Source organism: Sciurus vulgaris, assembly GCF_902686455.1.
Source record: "Sciurus vulgaris genome assembly, chromosome: 9".
Taxonomy (NCBI): Eukaryota; Metazoa; Chordata; class Mammalia; order Rodentia; family Sciuridae; genus Sciurus; species Sciurus vulgaris.
In genome coordinates this window covers 114,213,578-114,234,559 of record NC_136469.1, presented here as the reverse complement: position 1 = coordinate 114,234,559, position 20,982 = coordinate 114,213,578, and the positions used below count along the sequence as shown (strand labels likewise).

Here is a 20,982-nt window from a genome sequence, read left to right as displayed (position 1 = left end):
TGCAGTTTGACCCAAAGTAGGAAGATAATCTGACTTCCTTGTGCTACAGAAATGTCACAATTGGTAGGAACAAAAAGCCAGGAAATCTGCATATGTAGATTTAGCCAGAGTTAGGGTACAGTTCCAGTTTTGAGATTTTTTTGTCACCAGGGCTTTGGGGGTGGTTTCATCTCCCATTCTCAGCATGAGGTGATGGACGATAGAAAACTGGGATGAAGAAATCTAACAGATCAGTAGGAAATGGAGAAGAAAAACAACCTGGAGCTTCTAATTTTAAATGGGTTCATTACAGATGTTATAAAGCAACTCCATATCATATAACAGAGCTCTGCAGTGTCAGTCATTATTTTCAGGGATCTTAAATATCATTCTCATTTTGAGAGAAGATGGAGTAGGAAGAACACACGGTTCTCCATTTAGGATGTAACCCTATCTGCTAAAGTTCACTGAAATTATATGGATTGATTTTTAAATAGTTTATATTATTATACTAGCATTTATATTTGCTGGAATTTATTATAGAGAAGTTTTTTTTTTTTAAATAAAGCATTCCCAGTATAATTTTTGTAAATTTCAAATCATATATGAATTCATTTCCATTTCTTAATACCCAGAATTATTGACTACCCATTATTATTAAAAAGTTCCTGAGGTGATAGCCTAGCATGTGTGAGGCCCTGAATTCTCTCACCACCAACATATACGCATGCGTGTGTCCAGGAACTGGTGTGTTTGTAGTTTAAATTTCTGCCATCTTGAGCAGCTTCTACATGTTATTCTTAACCTGAATCCATTGTGTCTATAAATTCACCATATTTTAGATCAAAACCTTGATTTGCCACATAGCTGCAGCTTTTCCAAGTCTGAGGTGGTACAGGACTAGGAAGAGAAACTTCCCTTCCTGCTGTGGTTAGAGTAACATCGGAGTAACATTGGGTCCAGTGGGGGTTGGGAAGCTCTCCCAGTTAAGGCTGTAGATAGGCTGTTCCTAAGGCAAATGATAATGATTTAAATGCAGACGTGAGTGAGTCTATAAACCCTATGTTGTAGGTTAATGATGCTACCTATGAGATTCCAGATTTCTCACCAACCATTAAAGGTGTTCTTTGGGAAAACTGGCTGATGGATAAAGGTGTATTTATTGCTTACGATGATGATAAGGCATACACTTATGTCTTCCACAAGGACACCATACAAGGTACCGAATCGCTTTTTTTGTACATTTGTTGATAAACAAATTTCCATTGCAAAGACATTAAAAACCTTTCTTTCTGATGTTTATGCTAAGTATTGTCTTTCGGCATTAAGAAGTCTGCTTTATAATATAGGATCTAAGGTTATTTTGGCTGGTGGCACCAAAGTTCCCTTCTCTCATAAACCTTTGCTGTTATATAATGGTGAGTTGACCTGCCAGACAGAGAGTGGAAAAATAAACAACATCTTCCTCAGCACCCACGGCTTCCTCAACAATTTCAAAGACAAGGCACCGAATGAACTGAGACAAATGCTGGCCCAGACTTTAATGCTCAAAAGGTAGGGTTGAAACACTTCTTTTGGAGCTTCTCACTTGCTTTTGTGATTTTTCAAGGTCAAATCTAATTCAGTAAATGTGTATAACACCAGTTGCTTATTTCACAAGGCTATTGTGAGACTCAATAAAATAATGAATAGAAAAATGTATATAAATTCCAAAGGAAGTACCATTATCAGATGTTATAGTTAAAAGTATTTTATTGGGGCTGGGGTTGTGGCCCGGTGGTAGAGCACTCGCCTGGCATGCGATGAGGCCCTGGGTTAGATCCTCAGCACCACATAAAAATAAAATAAAGGTAATGTATCCATTACAACAAAAAAACAAAAATTTTTTTTTTTAAAAGTGTATTATAAGAAAAATCCTTTGGAGTAAAAAGGTTTCTAAGCACCTACATAGTTGTAAAATTCTAATAAACTGAATTATTTCAACAATATCTTTGTGTGTGTGTGTTTTAGATGTTGATGGACATTTACTTTATTCATTTATTTATACGTGGTGCTGAGAATCGAACCCAGTGCCTCACACATGCTAGGCAAGTGCTCTACCACTGAGCCACCACTCCATCCCTCGACAATATCTTGACTTTATCATAATGAAGTCTGACTTTGCCTTGCTCCAAGATTTCCTTTTCCTACTTTTTTCTCTTATATCTTAGGGCCACAGGGAATTCTTTGGTGGTTCTGATTCTTCTAACCATCTCTGAGGTGGAATGTTTCTCAGCATCCCCCATGAGCTCCTGTATTCTCTTCTCACTGTTTCTCCTGAGTGAATCTTCTCTCCTTCCTAGGCATCAATATGGTCCACATGAGGCTGACTTCAAAGTCTGTCTTCATCTTAAACCTGTTTACAACTGCCTTCCCCTCATATGTTCTCGGAAGTCCATGCTCCTCAAGCTTGCCTGCCTAAAACTGAGCTCTTCACCTTCCCCTGATCCGGTCCCGTCCTGATCGACTTGCCCAGTGCACACACATGAGCACCTCTACCCCGCGATCCTTTTCTCCTCTCATTTTCCTTTGTCTTGATTCAAGCACTGACTTGGAAAGATGGGTAATATAACCACTTATCACTGGTCTCTTTCCAGGTAGCCTCATGATGATCTGTTCTGTCTTCACACAGTTTTAAAAATATGAATATGATCTTCTCATGCCCCTGTTTCAAGATCTTTCAGTGGGCCTGTAGCCATGTAGCTTTGTGCCTTGCATGCACAGAGGTCCCATGTTCAATTCCCAGCACCACATGAGAGAGAAAGAGTCAGGGGGGCAGAGAGAGAGAGAGAGGGAGAGGGAGAGGGAGAGGAGAGACACTAAAATGGCAAACTTTTTTTTTTTTTTTGATACTGGGTATTAAACCCAGGGGCACTTAACCTCTGAGCCACATCCCCAGACCTTTTTATATTTTATTTTGGAACAGAGTCTTGCTAAGTTGCTTAGGGCCTCTCTGAGTTGCCAAAACTGGCTTTGAACTCACAATCCTCCTGCCTTAGCCTCCTGAGCAGCTGGGATTACAGGCATGTGCCACTGGGCCTGGCTAAAAGAAAAAAAAAATTTTTTTCAGTGACTTCCAGTTGCCTTTAGGAACTCATGAGAGATCCCAGTGTGACATACTCAGCACTAGATGATTTAATACCAGCTTCAACTGCCCCCACTCAGCTCTGTCTCTGCTCCACAGGTGGCTTGGGTTTTTTATTTTTCATCCTTCTTCCTGGAATGCCCTTCCCCTATCTCTGGAGGATAGAACTCCTCATTCTTTAATCACCAGGAAACCTTCCCTGACTCCCCACCACCACGTAATCCCAATCAGGATCTTCCAGCATGTTGCCTCAGGGCCTGGATGAAGTGTGGGTCAGAACACGTCACTACTGACCTGTGTGACTTGGGTCAGTCTCCTAAGGTGTCTAAGCCTTACTTCTCCATCAATAAATGAGAAATAATCACTTGTAGTGGGTAGAGTGGTCAGGGTAGCCAAATAGAATACATGTAAACAGCACAAAGGTTCACATACCCGGAGCACCTGGTCACCTCTGTCCACCGTGGTGTGCTCATTTGCCCACTTCCCTGTCTCTTCTGCCTTCCCCAGTGATCACTGCCCTGAGGACAGAGACTGTGTGTTGGACCTTGTATCTTGGTTCTAAGCACAGAAGTGCTCAGTAAGCATGTGTTGGATAGAAAAATGGACAGGTGAGCAGGTGGATGGCTGAGCAGCTGGGCGCCTGTGAGGTTTTCACGGAGGCAGAGGTTCTGTGAAGTTTAATTGGCATTTATGTTCATATTTTAAACTGGAGGTCAGCAAACTTTTTCTGCTATGGACCAAATGGTATTTCAGGCTTAAGGGCCATAGGGTCTCAGCCAGAGCTGCTCCAGGTGACTCTTGGAGCACAGAATTATCCAGAGACAATACATACAGGAGCAGACTGCCGAGCAGCCATGTTTCCCTCATATTTTACTACCAAAAACTAAGCGTGGATTGGATTTATCCTTTTGGCCAGTTTGCCGACCCATTTTAAGTGGATTGGATTTATCCTTTTGGCCAGTTTGCGGACCCATTTTAAACTTATAATTCATAGGACTTTATTAGACTTAAGTATGAACAAAAATAATTTTCACCTATGTGTGAAATAAAAATACAAAAAAAGAATTAATTGAGTTAATTGGGCAGAAGGGCTGCTTACAAAGAGTAGATGCAAATTAATAAAAAAAATTTCAAGGGAAAACATTTATTGTTCAAAAAAGAAAGTTTATATATTTTCTCATTAACAAGTGACAATTATGAGTTAAAAAATGTTTTGCAAAATTTATTTAGGACATGATAATAGATTATATATAGTCTGAAAATTGCAAATAGGTGGCAACGGAGCTCTCCAGTGAAGTGTATGTCCTCCAATCCCAGGTTTTCTGATGGTTGGGAAGTATGCAAGATTCTGAATGACCATGCTGCCTGGAATGAGTTGGCCAAAGCTTGCCTGCATCACATGGAAGTGGAGTTTGCAATCCGTGTTTACCGGGCAATTGGAAATGTTGGCATAGTGATGTCCCTAGAAGAAATAAAGGTATACAGCATTTTATGAGAATTATCAGATTAAGATTTAAATGCTATCTCTTCAAATAATTTAATTTCTTCAGTTAATCTTACCTAACTCAGAAACAGGCACTTAAAATATTGCCACTTCCTGCTGAGCAAAGTCTTTTTAAAAATGGGGTTAAACCTTTGTATTTCTTCTCAAAACTGCTTTTCTTTGCAGGGAATAGAGGACTACAATCTTTTGGCAGGACATCTTGCCATGTTTATGAATGATTTCAACCTGGCTCAGGATCTGTACCTCGCATCCAGCTGTCCTGTGGCTGCCCTAGAGGTATGGCTGCAAATAAGGAGGGAAAGAATGTGCAGAGTGCCTTCCCCCGCCTAAAATGTTAACACTTCAGCTCGAAGAATCCCCGAGTAGCTGGGCACAGTGATACATGCCTGTATTCCCAACAACTCGGGAGGCTGAGGCAGGAGTATCATAAATTGGAGGTCAACCTCAAGCAACTTAGCAAGGACCTAAGCAACTTAGTGAGACCCTGTCTCAAAAAACAAAAAGGACTGGGGATGTGACTAAGAGGTAAAGCACCTGTGGTTTCAATCCCCAGTGGAAAAAAAAAAAAATCCCAAAGTACCATTAACTTGAAAATACTTTCATTCTTCACTTGAGAGCAGCATAAAAGGCATAATGTTGCAACATTACTAAATAATTTAAAGTCTAAATGTGTTCAAAGAAAACAGATTGTGTTACTTACAAATGCATTTGCAAAGAAAAATAGCTGCCATGTATTGAGTGCTTATATGTGCCAGGCACTTTGCTAAGCCCTTGACATTTATTAGCTCATTTAACTCTCACAAAATCCTGTAAGATGGTACTATTATTTCCTCTATTTTCCACATGGGAAAAATAAGGCACATTTATCTTTTTTCTATTTATGGAATTCTCTTATGTATTGAGAGTTATAGGAGAGGGACTAGAACAGAATGAAGGACCACATTCAAGAGCAGCATAGAAGAAGACATGGCAATGTAGAAAAGTGATCGAGAGCCCAGACTCGAGAGTTGGACACTTCTGGGCTCAAATTTCAGTTCTGTGTGACCTTGGATAAATTATTCAACCTTTTCAGCCCTGAGGTCCTTCTTCTTTTTTAAAAATAATTTTAATATGTATATATTAAATTATATATATATAAATTTTAATATATATTAATATAAATATATTTTTTTAGTTGGCAGTGGACCTTTATTTTATTTATTTATTTGTTTGCAGTGCTGAGATTCGAACCTAGTGCCTTGCATGTGCTAGGCAAGTGCTCTACCCTCTACACTGAGCCACAACCCCAGCCCTCCCTCTTCTTTAGAGTTATGATAACAATATCTAGCCCACAGGGGACTTGCAAAATTTTTTCAAAGGGAATTAGACCTTTTAGCATAGTGACTGATCAGTAGACACAAAATAGTAGTTATTGTAATTATTGATGCTCTTCCAACCCAAACCAGCATTTCTATAAAAGGGGTTGTTTTGAAAATATATTTGTTACTAATTTCACAACTTTTCTTTTTCATATTGTTCTACAGCAGATTTTCATTTTCTTTTCTGCGATGCTGGGATCAAACCCAGGGCCTCCTGCTGCTTGGCAGGCACTCTACCACTGAGCCACATCCTCAGCCCTAAATTTTCTTTGCATTTTATGTTTATGTTTCATTTTCATTTTTACAGTGAATTTTAATTCTTGTTTTCATTATAAGTAAACTAAATTCATTTTAGGAAAAGAAAAACTAGATTATTTTACCATATTAATTTGAGATAACGGGACACCCTGAGAAAGTTTCACAACTTGGATGGGTACTCACCAAAGCGGGACTATGACTACAAAAAGTAAAGGCAATGACATCATCTTGGCTCTTCTGCGTTTACCTGGTCCTGTGCCCCTTGCTTTGGAAAGGATTTGAGGGATGGCTTTAAAATGAGGGGTGGTTGCAGTTTGCTACTCTTTAACCTCACTTGGAGTGTAAGTTAGCCAGGTAGAGAGGGCAGGGGCAGAGCCCTACTGCTGGCTCTGTCGTGAACTAGCCGTGTAACCTTGTGCAGAATCTAGCCCCTCTCTGTCTCAGTATCTGGATCTCTAAAATGACGAGTTCATTACAAAAGGGTAGAATGAAAAGTAAAATCAACCAATGCCCTAGACTAGTGTCTGGGAAAGAATAACACTTGGAAAATATTAGTTATTCTTAATTCTTTACAAAGTGTAAATAGGGTGAGGAACAAACTTAAAAGATTCTATAATGTTTAGTGTTTATTTGGAATTGTGTAATGGACCACAGGAAGGACAGATGCTGGTAAAAGATCACAGGAACCAGGAAGAAGGAAACTTTATATTTTACTTATGTTTTCTATGTTTCTTATGTTCGTGTTGCCATGTAGCTTCAAAATGTCTGAGAGAATAACATTAATTCCTATAGTAAAGTGTTTCCCAACTTTTTTGTTATTGCCCCTCAAATGTGAAAAATGAAATTTAATTGATCACATTAATTTTTACTGGAACATTATGATTATACATAATAGTGGGTTTCATTATGCCATACTCAAACACATATATAGCATGATTTGATCAATCTCATTCCTCAGTACCTTCCCTCTCCATCCTCTCCTCCCTCCCCTGATCCACATACTCTACTGATCTCCCTTCTATTATCATTTTTCAACTAGTGCATTATAATTATATATATTGATTACATTAATTTTAATTTACCCCTACTGAGAAAAGTTGAATACTAAGGAATAAGATTTCATTAGGGAATGGGATTGTGACTCAGTGGTAGAGTGCTTGCCTGGCATGTGTAAGGCACTGGATTCGATCCTCAGCACCACATAAAAATAAACAAAATAAAAGCATCCATCTACAACTAAAAAAAAAAAAAATTTTTTTTTAAAGATTTCGTTAGGTAGGATTGGGTTTGGGTAGGGCCACAAACCACTGTAATAGCTAAATTTAGGGCTCTGTCACACCACTGAGAATGCAGGAATAGTAGTTATCCTTGTAAATGCCAAGTTTTACTGTTTAACAAAATTTTTTTTGTAATTAATTTTATTAAAACTGACACTATATGGTGACTTTGCAAAATAGCATGCTCTTTTGAAATTAAGGTCTCTTCCTAACAGATGAGAAGGGATTTACAGCATTGGGATAGTGCTCTACAACTGGCAAAACGTTTGGCCCCAGACCAAATACCATTTATATCCAAAGAATATGCTATTCAGCTTGAATTCACGTAAGTCCTCCTTGTTACATTTTTTTCTGTGTGTATGTGTGTGTGTTGACACCAGGGATTAAACCCAGGGGCTCTTAACCACGGAACCACATCCCCAGCCCTTTATTTTGTATTTTGAGACAGTGTCTCACTAAATTGCTTAGGGCCTCACTAAATTGCTGAGGCTGGCTATGAACTTGCAATCTTCCTCCCTGAGCCTCCCAAGCCATCGGAATTTCAGGCATGCGCCACCATTCCCAGCCATCATTATGTTTTCATGGGTAGCTAATTGCTACATATTTTCCATTTTAAACTGCGTTTAATTTATAAATCCCTTGATTTAATGACTTTTTAAGAGAGAAAAAAGTGATGTTTACTATACATTCAAAAAGCATTTTATCTAGCTGGGAACGGTGGTACACACCTGTAATCCTTGTGGCTCCAGAGGCTGAAGCAGAAGGATCGAAAGTTCAAAGATAGCCTCAGCAATTTAGTGAGGCCCTAGCAACTTAGCAAGACCATGTCTCAAAATTTCAGGGCTGGGAATGTGGATCAGTGGTTAAGCACTCTGGGTTCAATCCCTGGTACAAATTTAAAAAAGGTTTATCTGACTAATGATATCCTATCTGTACATTTATCCAATTTGATTTTCAACATCAAAATCTAAGTTTGGGTCTAATCATTTTCCACATTTATAGTGATACGCTTTCATAACCTGTGTGCATGACCCTGATCTCTTTTAACACTTTGAGGATTTGCAATGTAATTTCAAGGCAGAATGAAAAATACTGAAGTTTAGTCTATATCTTAGTCCATTTGTGCAGCTATAACAGAATACCTGAGACTGAGTAACTTATGAAGAACAGGAATTTATTTTTCACAGGTCTGGAGGCTGGGAAGTCCAAGATCAAAGAGAGTTCTCCCTCTGTCTTTGTAGAAATGTTCTGATGACTTAATAACCTCTTGAAGTCCCTGTCTCCCAGTACGATCACATTGGCAATTAAGTTTCAAAATATGTATGCCATAGCAATCTGCATCTTCCATCAGCTTAAAATTGTAGATTTTTCTTTTTTAAATTGAATTGCATATGGATGAAAAATAGTGTTGAAAGTCAAGACCGAAGCTTTTCACAGAGTGATGCTCAGTCCTTGAATAGTAATCCTTTATGATGCATAAGTAGGCTTTGCAAATCTCTCCTACCTTAGGAAATTCTATAATCTATGCTGAAAAGTTTAGAATTTTCTTATACGCTTAATTGCTAGCCCATCTTATTTGCCATTAGTTTTGTTTCTTTGTTTGTTTGTTTGGTACTGGGGATTGAACCCAGGGGTGCTTTACCACTGAACTACATCCTCAGTTCTTTTTGTTCCGAGACGTGATCTCACTAAATTCCTGAAGCTGTTCACAAATTTAGGAAATTACTCCCTCAGCCTCCCGAGTTGTTGGGATTATAGGTGTGTGCCACCATGCCGTTGTCATAGTCTTAATCAACAGTCAATACATTTTTATTTTGGTGCTATATACACTGACATTCAGCTGTGGTTACTTCTACCAATGCAAATAGCTGCAAAGACTATAAATGAATAATTTATTTGCAAATATAAATTCACACAGTTCACATGTGTATGTGTATATGCAATGACAACATCACAACTGTGTAATTTCTCTTGACATTTATGGTAAGATACATTCAAATTCCAAAAACATTAGAATGTAGAAAAATACTGGTCTTTGATGAACAAATAAAATATGGTTTCAACATTTGACTATTAAAAAACATTTTTATGTAGTTGTACTTTGTTTTCATACAGATGTTTGAAAATATTGACATACAAATTTTGGTTGTGGAAATTATTTAATCAAAAAGTACTCATTTCTGTTCAGGATACCTAATTTTAAATTTTCTGTTTTACAGTAAAAAAAAAAAAAAAAAAATTCTTGGAGGCATTATTTCTTCATAGTCAGTCTTGTTTAAATTTGCCACGTTTCTGTCCCTTAAGTTATTCCAAGGGCTGGGGGTGTAGCTCAGTGGTAGAGTCTATGCTTCAGCATGTATAAGGCCCTGGGTTTAATCCCCAGCACCACCCCTTAAAAAATCCATGTACCAAATGGACATATTAGAATCTTAGAATATAACACAAGAGACAAGGCCCTAGTACCTTGGCCGTCCATCTCCATCCTGAGAGTGTATCTTAGAGTATAAAACTTCTGTGCTGAAAAGAAAAAATGATCCAACATTTCCTGTCAGACAACAAACAGAAGGCTTCCAGAAGCCCTCAGGGAAATTGATGCTTTTGGAGCAAATCCAAATTTTCAGATGTTCTTGGTGGTGGTAGTGGCAGTTACTTTAATCCTCACTGCTTGACAATTGAGAGCCACCAATTATCAAAGCTTTCACTGCTTTTTATACGCAGACATTTGACTCTGGTCTTGTACATTCCAGCCCCCAACCATCAGAAGAGTTTCTCTTGTGGTAATAGTGACTTGCCACCTGGCATGGTGGTGCATGCCTATAATCCCAGTGACTAAGACAGGAGGAGCCCAGAGGCTAAGGCTGAAGATAGCAAGTTTAAGGATAGCCTCAGCAATTTAGCAAGGCTCTAAGAACTTAGCAAGACCCTGTCTCAAAATAAAACAAACAAACAAAAAAGGCTAGGGATGTGGCTCAGTGGTTAAGTGATCCTGGGTACAATCCCCAGTATCAAAAAAAAAAAAATCATGACTTGCCTAAGTGTGCCCTACCATCATGAGGTATCAACTACTGATTTTGATATCTACAGCCCAAGGCCTGCGCTTAGTTCCCAGTCTGTTTCATTATGTATCCAAGACATAGATTAGGTCAGAGCAGGGCCAAATCTATCAAGTCTGGAAGAGATTTAGCTCTCCAGTGTGAGATTAGACTAATGAACTAGATCCATGTGAGAATTCCATAATAAAATAATAAAGCAAGTGAACTAATATAACATAAAAATGAAATTAGAGTTCCAGAATCTCAATTTAGCATCTCCTAATTGAACAGGCTCCCAAAAAGGAGTTATCATTTCTCTTGTCAGGAGACATCCCTGGGTGGGTTCATACAGTTGGACGCAAATTAGAAATTTCTACTTAAGAATATTGCTTATTGCAAAGCCCTGGGCTGACAATAGAAAGTTCTCAATCAACAAAACAACTTAACTTCCCAACAGCAGTTGAGGGAACAGTGAGGCCTAGAGAGATTGAACAACTTACCTAAACTGATAAAGTGGAGCTAAGATAGATCCCAAACAATGTCATTTTCAGAGCTGATTATAGTAAAGGAGTTAGTTTCTCAAAGGAAGATGGATGTCACCAAAAAGATCTTAAGCAAATCATTGTCCTAAATAATGAAAATTGAGATAATAAATACAGCTTCTAAATTTGCAGATCTATGTTAGTGTTCATCATGGGAACAGAGCCTGTTATTAATTTTTTTAATTTTTTTTAATTTATTTTTATTGTAAACAAATGGGATACATGTTTCAGTTTGTACATGGAGTAACAGCATACCTTTTGCATATTCATATATTTACATAGAGTAATGATGTTCGATTCATTCTGTTATTTTTTTCCTTCCCCCACCCCTCCCACCTCTCTTTTCCCTCTATACAGTCCCTCCTTCCTCCATTCTTGTCCCCCTCCCACCCCCCATTAAGTGTCATCATCCGCTTATCAGTGAGATCATTCCTCTTTAGGATTTTTGAGATTGGCTTATCTCACTTAACATGATATTCTCCAATTTCATCCATTTGCCTGCAAATGCCATAATTTGATTATTCTTTATAGCTGAGTAATATTCCATTGTATATATATACCACAGTTTCTTTATCGATTCATCAATTGAAGGGCATCTAGGTTGGTTCCACAGTCTGGCTATTGTGAAGTGGGCCGCTATGAACATTGATGTGGCTGTATCTCTGTAGTATGCTGATTTTAAGTCCTTTGGGTATAGGCCGAGGAGTGGGATAGCTGGGTCAAATGGTGGGTCCATTCCAAGTTTTCTAAGGAATCTCCACACTGCTTTCCAGAGTGGCAGCACTAATTTGCAGTCCCACCAGCAATGTATGAGTGTACCTTTTTCCCCACATCCTCTCCAACACCTATTGTTGCTTGTATTCTTGATAATCACCATTCTAATTGGGGTGAGATGGAATCTTAGTGTAGTTTTGATTTTCATTTCTCTTATTACTAAAGATGGTGAATATTTTTTCATATATCTGTTGATTGTACATTCTTCGGTGAAGTGTCTGTTCATTTCCTTAGCCCATTTGTTGATTGGGTTACTTGTATTCTTGGTGTAGAGTTTTTGAGTTCTTTATATATTCTGGGAATTAGCACTCTATCTGAAGTATGAGTGGCAAAGATATTCTCCCACTCTGTAGGCTCTCTCTTTTCATTGTTGATAGTTTCCTTTGCTGAGAGAAAGCTTTTTAGTTTGAATTTATCCCAGTGGTTGATTCTTGCTTTTATTTCTTGTGCTATGGGAGTCCTGTTAAGGAAGTCTGATCCTAAGCCAACCAGGTGAAGATTTGGACCTACTCTTTCTTCTATAAGATGCAGGGTCTCTGGTCTGATTTCAAGGTCCTTGATCCATTGTGAGTTGAGTTTTGTGCAAGGTGAGAGATAGGGGTTTAGTTTCATTCTGTTGCATATGGATTTCCAGTTTTCCCAGCACCATTTGTTGAAGAGGCTATCTTTTCTCCATTGTATATTTTTGGCACCTTTGTCTAGTATGAGAAAATTGTATTTATTTGGGTTTGTGTCTGTGTCCTCTATTCTGTACCATTGATCTACCTGTCTATTTTGGTGCCAATACCATGCCGTTTTTGTTACTATTGCTTTGTAGTACAGTTGAAGTTCTGGTGTTGCGATACCCCCTGTTTCATTCTTCCTGCTAAGGATTGCTCTAGCTATTCTGGGTTTCTTATTCTTCCAGATGAATTTCATGATTGCTTGCTCTATTTCTGTGAGGTATGTCATTGGGATTTTAATTGGAATTGCATTGAATCTGTGTAGCACTTTTGGTAGTATGGCCATTTTGACAATATTAATCCTATACCCAGCAAAACTAACCTTCAGATTTGAAGATGAAATAAAATCCTTCCATGATAAACAAAAGTTAAAAGAATTTACAAATAGAAAGCCTGCACTACACAATGTTCTCAACAATATATTCCATGAGGAGGAAATGAAAAACAACTATGTAGGTCAGCAAAGGGAGGAACTACCTTAGAGAAAAACCACTCAAAGGAGAAAGCAAGCCAACTTAAAAACCAAAAATAAGCCAAATGACTGGGAATATAAATCATGTCTCAATAATAAGGCCTAAACTCCTCAATCAAAAGACATAGACTGGCAGAATGGATTAAAAAGAAAGACCCAACAATATGCTGCCTGCAAGAGAATCATCTCATAGAAAAAGACATCCACAGACTAAAGGTGAAAGGATGGGAAAAAACCTACCATGCACATGGACTCAGTAAAAAAGCGGGGGTTTCCATCCTTATATCAGATAAAGTGGACTTCAAGCCAAAGTTAGTCAGAAGGGATAAAGAAGGACATTTCATACTGCTTAAGGGAACCATAAATCAGGAAGACATAACAATAGTAAATATTTATGCCCCAAACAATGGTGCATCCCTGTACATCAAACAAATCCTTCTCAATTTCAAGAATCACATAGACCACAACACAATAATTCTGGGCAACTTTAACGCACCACTGTCACCACTAGATAGATCTTCCAAACAAAATCCAACCAAAGAAACCATAGAACTCAGTAACACAATCAATAACCTAGACTTAATAGATATATATAGAATATTCCATCCATCAACGAGTGGATACACTTTCTTCTCAGCAGCACGTGGAACCTTCTCGAAAATAGACCATGTGTTATGCCACAAAGCAGGCCTTAGGAAATGCAAAAAAAATAGAGATACTGCCTTGTGTTCTATCAGATCATAATGGACTGAGAGTAGAAATCAATGACAAAATAAAAAAAGGAAATTACTCCAAGACTTGGAGACTAAATAATATGCTATTGAATGAAACATGGATAACAAAAAACATCAGGGAGGAGATTAAAAAATTCTTAGAGGTCAATGAGAATGATGATACAACATATCAAAATCTCTGGGACACTATGAAAGTGGTACTAAGAGGAAAAGTCATTGCATGGAGCACATTCCAGAAAAGAATGAAGAGTCAACAATTAAATGACCTAACATTACAGCTCAAAGCCCTAGAAAAAGAAGAACAGAATAACAGCAAAAGTAGTAGAAGACAGGAAATAATTAAAATCAGAGCTGAAATCAATGAAATTGAAACAAAAGAAACTATTCAAAAAATTGACTAACAAAAAGTTGGTTCTTTGAGAAAGTAAACAAAATAGATAAACCCTTAGCCACACTAACAAAGAGAAGGAGAGAGAAGACTCAAATTACTAAAATACATAATGCAAAAGGAAATATCACGACAGACACCACTGAGATACAGAACATAATGAGAAGCTATTTTGAAAATCTGTATTCCAACAAAATAGAAAGTACAGAAGACATTGACAAATTTCTAGAGACATATGGTCCACCCAAACTGAACCAGGAGGACATACACGATTTAAACAGATCAATATCAAGCAATGAAATAGAAGAAGCCATTAAAAATCTACCATCCAAGAAAAGCCCAAGACCAGACGGATTCTCAGCTGAGTTCTACAAGACCTTCAAAGAAGAACTCATTCCAATACTTCTCAAAGTATTCCAGGAAATAGGAAAGGAGGGTACCCTACCAAACTCATTCTATGAAGCTAATATCACCCTCATACCCAAACCAGGAAAAGACACATCAAGGAAAGAAAATTTTAGACCAATATCCTTGATGAATATAGATGCAAAGATCCTTAACAAAATATTGGCAAACCGTATCCAAAAACATATTAAGAAAATTGTGCACCAGGATCAAGTGGGGTTCATTCCTGGAATGCAAGGATGGTTCAAGATTCGTAAATCAATAAACATAATCCATCATGTCAATAGACTTAAGGATAAGAATCATATGGTTATTTCAATTGATGCAGAAAAAGCACTTGACAAAATACAACACCCCTTCATGCTGAAAACACTAGAAAAAATAGGGATAGTAGGAACATACCTGAACATTGTAAAGGCTATTTATGCTAAGCCCATGGCCAACATCATTCTTAATGGAGAAAAACTGAAACCATTCCCTTTAAAAACGGGAACAAGACAGGGATGTCCTCTTTCACCACTTCTATTCAACATTGTCCTTGAAACTCTAGCCAGAGCAATTAGGCAGACTAAAGAAATTAAAGGGATACGAATAGGAAAAGAGGAACTTAAGCTGTCACTATTTGCGGATGACATGATTCTCTATTTAGAGGATCCAAAAACCTCCTCCAGAAAACTTCTAGACCTCATCAACAAATCAGCAAAATAGCAGGCTATAAAATCAACACACATAAATCTATAGCATTTTTATACACAAGCAACAAAACAGCTGAAAGGGAAATGAGGAAAACAACTCCATTTGCAATAGCCTCAAAAAAAATAAAATACTTGGGCATTAATCTAACCAAAGAGGTAAAAGATCTCTAGAATGAAAACTACAAAACACTGAAGAAAGAAATTAAGGAAGACCTTAGAAGATGGAAAGATCTCCCATGTTCTTGGATAGGCAGAATTAATATTGTCAAAATGGCCATACTACCAAAAGTGTTATTAATTATTGATATGGTTAGGATCTTAAATGTCCCCAAAGGCCATGTAGTAAAAGGCTTGGTCACCAGCCTATAGTGCTATTAAGAGTTGGCAGAACTTTCAGGAGGTGAGGCCTAGTGAAAGGCCTCTTCTGGAGCATGCCCCTGAAGGGGATATTGGGGCCCCAAGGCCCTCCTCACTTGCTTCCTGGCTGCCATGAAGTGAGAGGCTTCGCTCCACTGCACATTCCCTGCCATGATGCTCTGCCTCACCACAGGCCCAAAGCAAAGGGTCCAAGTGACCATGGACTGCTCTGATGTGAGCCAAAATAAACTTCCTCAAGGTTCTTTTTCTCAGATATTTTGTCACAGTGAAGGAAAACTGACTAAAACAATTATATCATGTATGATATGTTTTATTGGAGTAAGATCCAGGGTCGTCAATTCTGTAATATCAGGGTATTCTTCCATTTCTGTCTTTAAGAAACTAATGGTAACCATATTCTCTCTATACATATTTTTATAAATATTGGGTCTTTGGAAGAAAACATTAGTTTTTATGGTCCATGATTTGAAAATAATTAACCAAAGGTAGTTCATTAGGCCTACCAAATGCCTAGCATATCACATGGTAAGTACCTTACAGTGCAGTGTGATCCATTTTAATATTTTTGAAGTGACAAAATAATGATGGACTGCACTCTGAAATAATTTTTGCATCTATGTTGTTTATTACATCTTTTGTGAACTTAAGCAACTCAGAGATTATCTTTTAAGTTTTACACATATAAATAAAATAAATATGAATTAAATTCACTCTGATTTTTCTTTCAGGGGTGATTATGTAAATGCTTTGGCTCATTATGAAAAAGGAATAACAGGTGATAATAAGGTATTCTTAAATAAAGATCTTTATCCTGTTCTTATTTGCATTTTACTTATTCAATATCTAGTAGGTGACCCTGTTTTTCAGTTCATTCACAAATTTGCAAGAACATAGTTGAATTATTTTAAACACTTTTTAAACTCTTAAAAATTAAAGATGGCAATATTTCACCCATCTGTAAAGAAATGTTTTCATTACATCCTAAATATGAGCTTCTAATTAAGACTGGAAGTTAAAAATTGGCCTGTAACTTTCCCATGCATAGGCCAATATAATTCAGTAAGAAAATGAATGAAAAAATTATGGTACATCCAAACAATGGAACATTAGAAGAGTATAACATATTTATATGTATTAACGTGGAAAGCCTCTGAGCAGACAAATGCTTTGCACAGAGCAGATACCAACTCAAGAAGCTCAATTTTGCAATAAAATGGGTCTTTTTAAGTTAGTTGGTGTTCTAAAGATTGAGAATCTTTTTTTTTCTGTTTATATCTAAGTTATTACGGAATGCAAGTTCATCATATTCAATTTTTAAAATCACCCAATGATATTAATGTGAAAAATGAGAGTCCAATATTCACTCCTCCATCTGTATAATCACCATGTTAATGATTTCATATGCTGACATCCAGAATCTTATGAAGCACACAAATATATATGTCATATGGGATATTTGCTAAACATAAAATCACTTTTTCCCATTCATTGAGCAAGGAGTAACTGGGTGTCCATTCTCTGCAAAGTAGCATTTTGCTTGTTCCTGGCCTTTCCAATATATGAGTCTGTTTATCCTTTAAGAGAGTCTATGTTCCATTGCTTGGGTGTACCATAATATTTTCATCTACTCCATACTAAATAGGGTTTTCTTTCCCTGTTTTCAAAAATACTACAAACACTGCAATGAATATCCCACTCAGTACATATTTTTTTAGCTACCAAAAATGGTATTTCTTTTTTTTTAAATGAAGGATATATTCTTGCAAGTAAAATTTCTAGGCCATAAAATGTTCTTTTAATTTTTGATATTGCTAAATTGCTCTCCAAAAGAAATTATAGTAATTCACAAACATATTGTTCATGTATGTTTTATTTTATATGTATTTGACTGAGGGAAGTTGAGCATGTTTTTATTTGTTTATTGGCCAGTTGTATTTTTTACTAATTGCCTGATCTTATCCTTTGCTAATTTATCTCTTGGGTTTTTTATATTTTCTTTAACTACTTCTGCTTTACATCATTTTTTATGTGCTCTATCAAGTACATTAATCACTAGCCACATGTAGCTGTTGAATTAATTATTTAATCTAAATAAAATTGAAAATTCAGTTCCTCTTTCATACAATTCAGTTCCACATTTCACATGCCCAGGAGTCACTATTGGCTACCATGTTGGACAGGGCAGACGCAGACTTCTAGCATCACAGAAAGTTCTACTGCACATGCTGCTTTAGATAAAATAGGATCTGACTTGTTAGTCTTTGCCTCATCGTTGCAGGAGCACGATGAAGTGTGCCTGGCTGGAGTGGCCCAGATGTCTATAAGAATGGGAGACATACGCAGAGGGGTTAACCAAGCCCTCAAGCACCCCAGCAGGGTTCTTAAAAGGGACTGTGGAGCCATATTGGAGAATATGAAGGTATTCTTTTCTCTGCACAAATGTTCACGTGGTTCTTACACATAACAAATTTAGTATCTTAATGATCCTGTATTATTTTAGCAATTTTCAGAAGCAGCCCAACTGTATGAAAAAGGCCTGTACTATGACAAAGCAGCCTCTGTTTACATCCGCTGTAAGAACTGGTAAGGGCTGGTGACTTTTGATTTCCAAGCAGGTTTGGAAATTAATGTGTTGGGATTTCCCCACTTTTTTCCTTGCCAGTCTTCCTACCTGTCCACTCTGTTAACCCAACTGCGCCTGCCATCTTGTTTTTACTACTTAGATAAGTTCACATGAATAGTCTTTTCCTAACAACACTTTCTGCTAATTCGATATGAAGATATCCCTAATTAGAAAAATTACAAGGAAAAAACAAACAAAACCCAAGAGAGTTAATGAAATAACCTTTATCTTCCCACCTAGGGAACTATCAGGAGGAAAAGCAATTAAGTTTACTTTTACCTATTGCAGCCAAGATTTTTGAAAGGTTCTGGATTTTTTGGTTTTGTTTTTCACACCAACTATTAAACCCAGGGGCAGGGGTGCTCTACCACTGCATTATACCCCAGCCCTTTTTATAAACCCAGGCTGGCCTTGAACTTTGCGAGCCTCCTGCCACAGCCTCCCAAATGACTGGTATTACAGGTATATGCCACTATGCCCAGCAGATAGTTGTTTTTGAATCCTAAAAACTAGCATTTGTTTATATCCAGCTACTTGAGGAGGGAACACAGTACTGATATCATTCCTTGTGTCTACCTATTCAGGGCAAAAGTTGGCGAGCTTCTGCCTCATGTTTCCTCTCCTAAGATCCATTTGCAGTATGCCAAAGCTAAAGAAGCAGATGGAAGGTATGTATAATTTCTTAAATTTATACAAACCTAAAGAAGTAAGTTTGATAAGTTAATCATTAACATTTACAATGCTCTAAAAAAGACAGAAAACATCCTTTATATATAACCTTTCCTGGTCCGAAATGACAGTCTTCAATGTCTTCCTGTATCTCATACCTCATACCTTCCTTTATGTATTCAGATATAGACTATGCTATCTTTTTATTTGAGGGTTAAATGGAGGAAGTTGAAATTTGACTTAATGAAGCATAAAAATGGAACTAAGTGATCATCATTTTATTAAGGAGAATAACTTAAGAGATAGAAGGAAATAAAAGTAAAGAACCATGAATTCCACACACATGGCTGCAACTGTTTAAACCATAAAACAGTATGAAAAGATAGAAATGAATAATTAATATTAAGTATGCCAAGATCTTCTCCAGCTTAACATAGTGTAAGAAACTCAAAAACACTAATATTAGAAAAGAGGCTCAAGACAAGAAGGCAAGTCTCAGAGGAATAGATACAATTATGAAATTACTTTTGTGTAAACTTGAAGAATTTTCACCTCATGAATAGTAACAAAAGCATGCCACCATATTTGGAAAATGTATTTTAAACTAATGGTGAAAATACATTTATTTTATATGAGTGATGAAAGTATAAATTTTACTTTGGAAGAATCTATTAAGAGACTTTTAAATGTTAGTGATACCCCTCACTTATAGAAAAGTAACCTTAGGAACTAGAGATAACTTATAGTCTTGTTGAAATGGAAAGAACCAGAGAATTAGTCCAAGCCAAAAAGAAGTCCTGAGCGCCATCTAGAGGTCAACACAAAGACTTTATATCTTTGTTAAGCATGTGTAACTGAAAAATTCAGTTTTCTGTTTTATAAATAATCCTATGTTGCTGTTATAATATTCCAACTCAAAAAGGAAAAACCAATAACATATAAAGAAATTCTATAATTTTGACTCCATTGAGAAAATAGAATTCAATATTGGCCTTTTACTCTTAGTTTATCAACCCCTTAAAAAGAACATATTTCAGTAGGAGAATTCCTGCTATTTTTTCTGATGAAAGAAAAGGAAGTTCAAGAAAAACAAGCAACTACTGTCAACACATTGGAAAGTGACCTGAACGTTGACTGACATTTCCCTCCTAAACTGGCAGCGTCGGGAAAGTTAATCTCAACTATTTCTTACAGATACAAAGAAGCTGTCCTGGCTTACGAGAATGCAAAGCAGTGGAACAGTGTGATCCGCATCTATCTGGATCACCTCAACAATCCTGAAAAGGCCGTCAGCATCGTCAGAGAGACCCAGTCTCTGGACGGGGCCAAGATGGTAGCCAGGTAGCTCAGTACATTAACATTTTTGGACTTCCAAAAACTAACTTTAAAAGAAGGGTCCCGCCTCCCCTTATCAAATACATAAATTCAAAAGGAATGTTTATTCTTTTTGATTTTTTAAAATCAGGTCTAGGTATTTAAATCCAAAGGCTGTTTGTTGTGGTCAGCATATGAGCGTTTGATTGTCTAGAGTAAGCATATACTGTAGGACTACAGTTTATGTAATAAATTTCTATTTTTAAGTTGAAAATAGATTGAAAAAGATTTTATTTTGTAACTCACAGATTTATTTTATATGAGAGTCAAGCTGATTAAAGTACTTTATTTTAGGTTTTTTCTACAACTTGGTGACTATGGGTCTGCCATCCAGTTTCTTGTCATGTCCAAATGTAACAATGAAGCTTTTACCCTGGCTCAGCAACACAACAAAATGGAAATCTATGCAGACATTATTGGTAAATATCATTGTTTCCCTACATTCTCTAAAGGAGTCTTGAAATCTAGCAAGATTCCTACAACTTAAAGGTGAGATGGTATTATAAAAAGGACTATTTTGAAAAATCAAGGTTTTTTGCACAGTTCAACAAAAACCAGATTTCCCACATCTTGCTATTTATCAACTAGTAGAGGTAAATATGATTTCACTATGAAATGATAAGAAATGCAGAATAATTTTAGAAATATAAGTATTTTCATAAATTTAAAAAATT

General features: G+C 36.9%; 1 protein-coding gene across 4 annotated transcripts in view; it reads left to right on the top strand.

Annotated features, from left to right (window-relative positions):
* WDR19 (WD repeat domain 19) overlaps positions 1-20,982 on the top strand; it is a 108,150-nt gene that overhangs the window by 47,828 nt on the left and 39,340 nt on the right. For all 4 annotated transcript variants that reach the window (XM_079152784.1, XM_079152785.1, XM_079152783.1 and 1 more), the window contains exons 16-26: positions 1,051-1,198; positions 1,329-1,533; positions 4,421-4,580; positions 4,773-4,883; positions 7,716-7,825; positions 16,371-16,428; positions 17,921-18,061; positions 18,143-18,225; positions 18,850-18,933; positions 20,129-20,275; positions 20,603-20,727. In XM_079152784.1, coding sequence (XP_079008910.1) covers positions 1,051-1,198; positions 1,329-1,533; positions 4,421-4,580; positions 4,773-4,883; positions 7,716-7,825; positions 16,371-16,428; positions 17,921-18,061; positions 18,143-18,225; positions 18,850-18,933; positions 20,129-20,275; positions 20,603-20,727 — 1,372 coding nt within the window. The remainder of the gene's footprint in view (positions 1-1,050; positions 1,199-1,328; positions 1,534-4,420; positions 4,581-4,772; positions 4,884-7,715; positions 7,826-16,370; positions 16,429-17,920; positions 18,062-18,142; positions 18,226-18,849; positions 18,934-20,128; positions 20,276-20,602; positions 20,728-20,982) is intronic.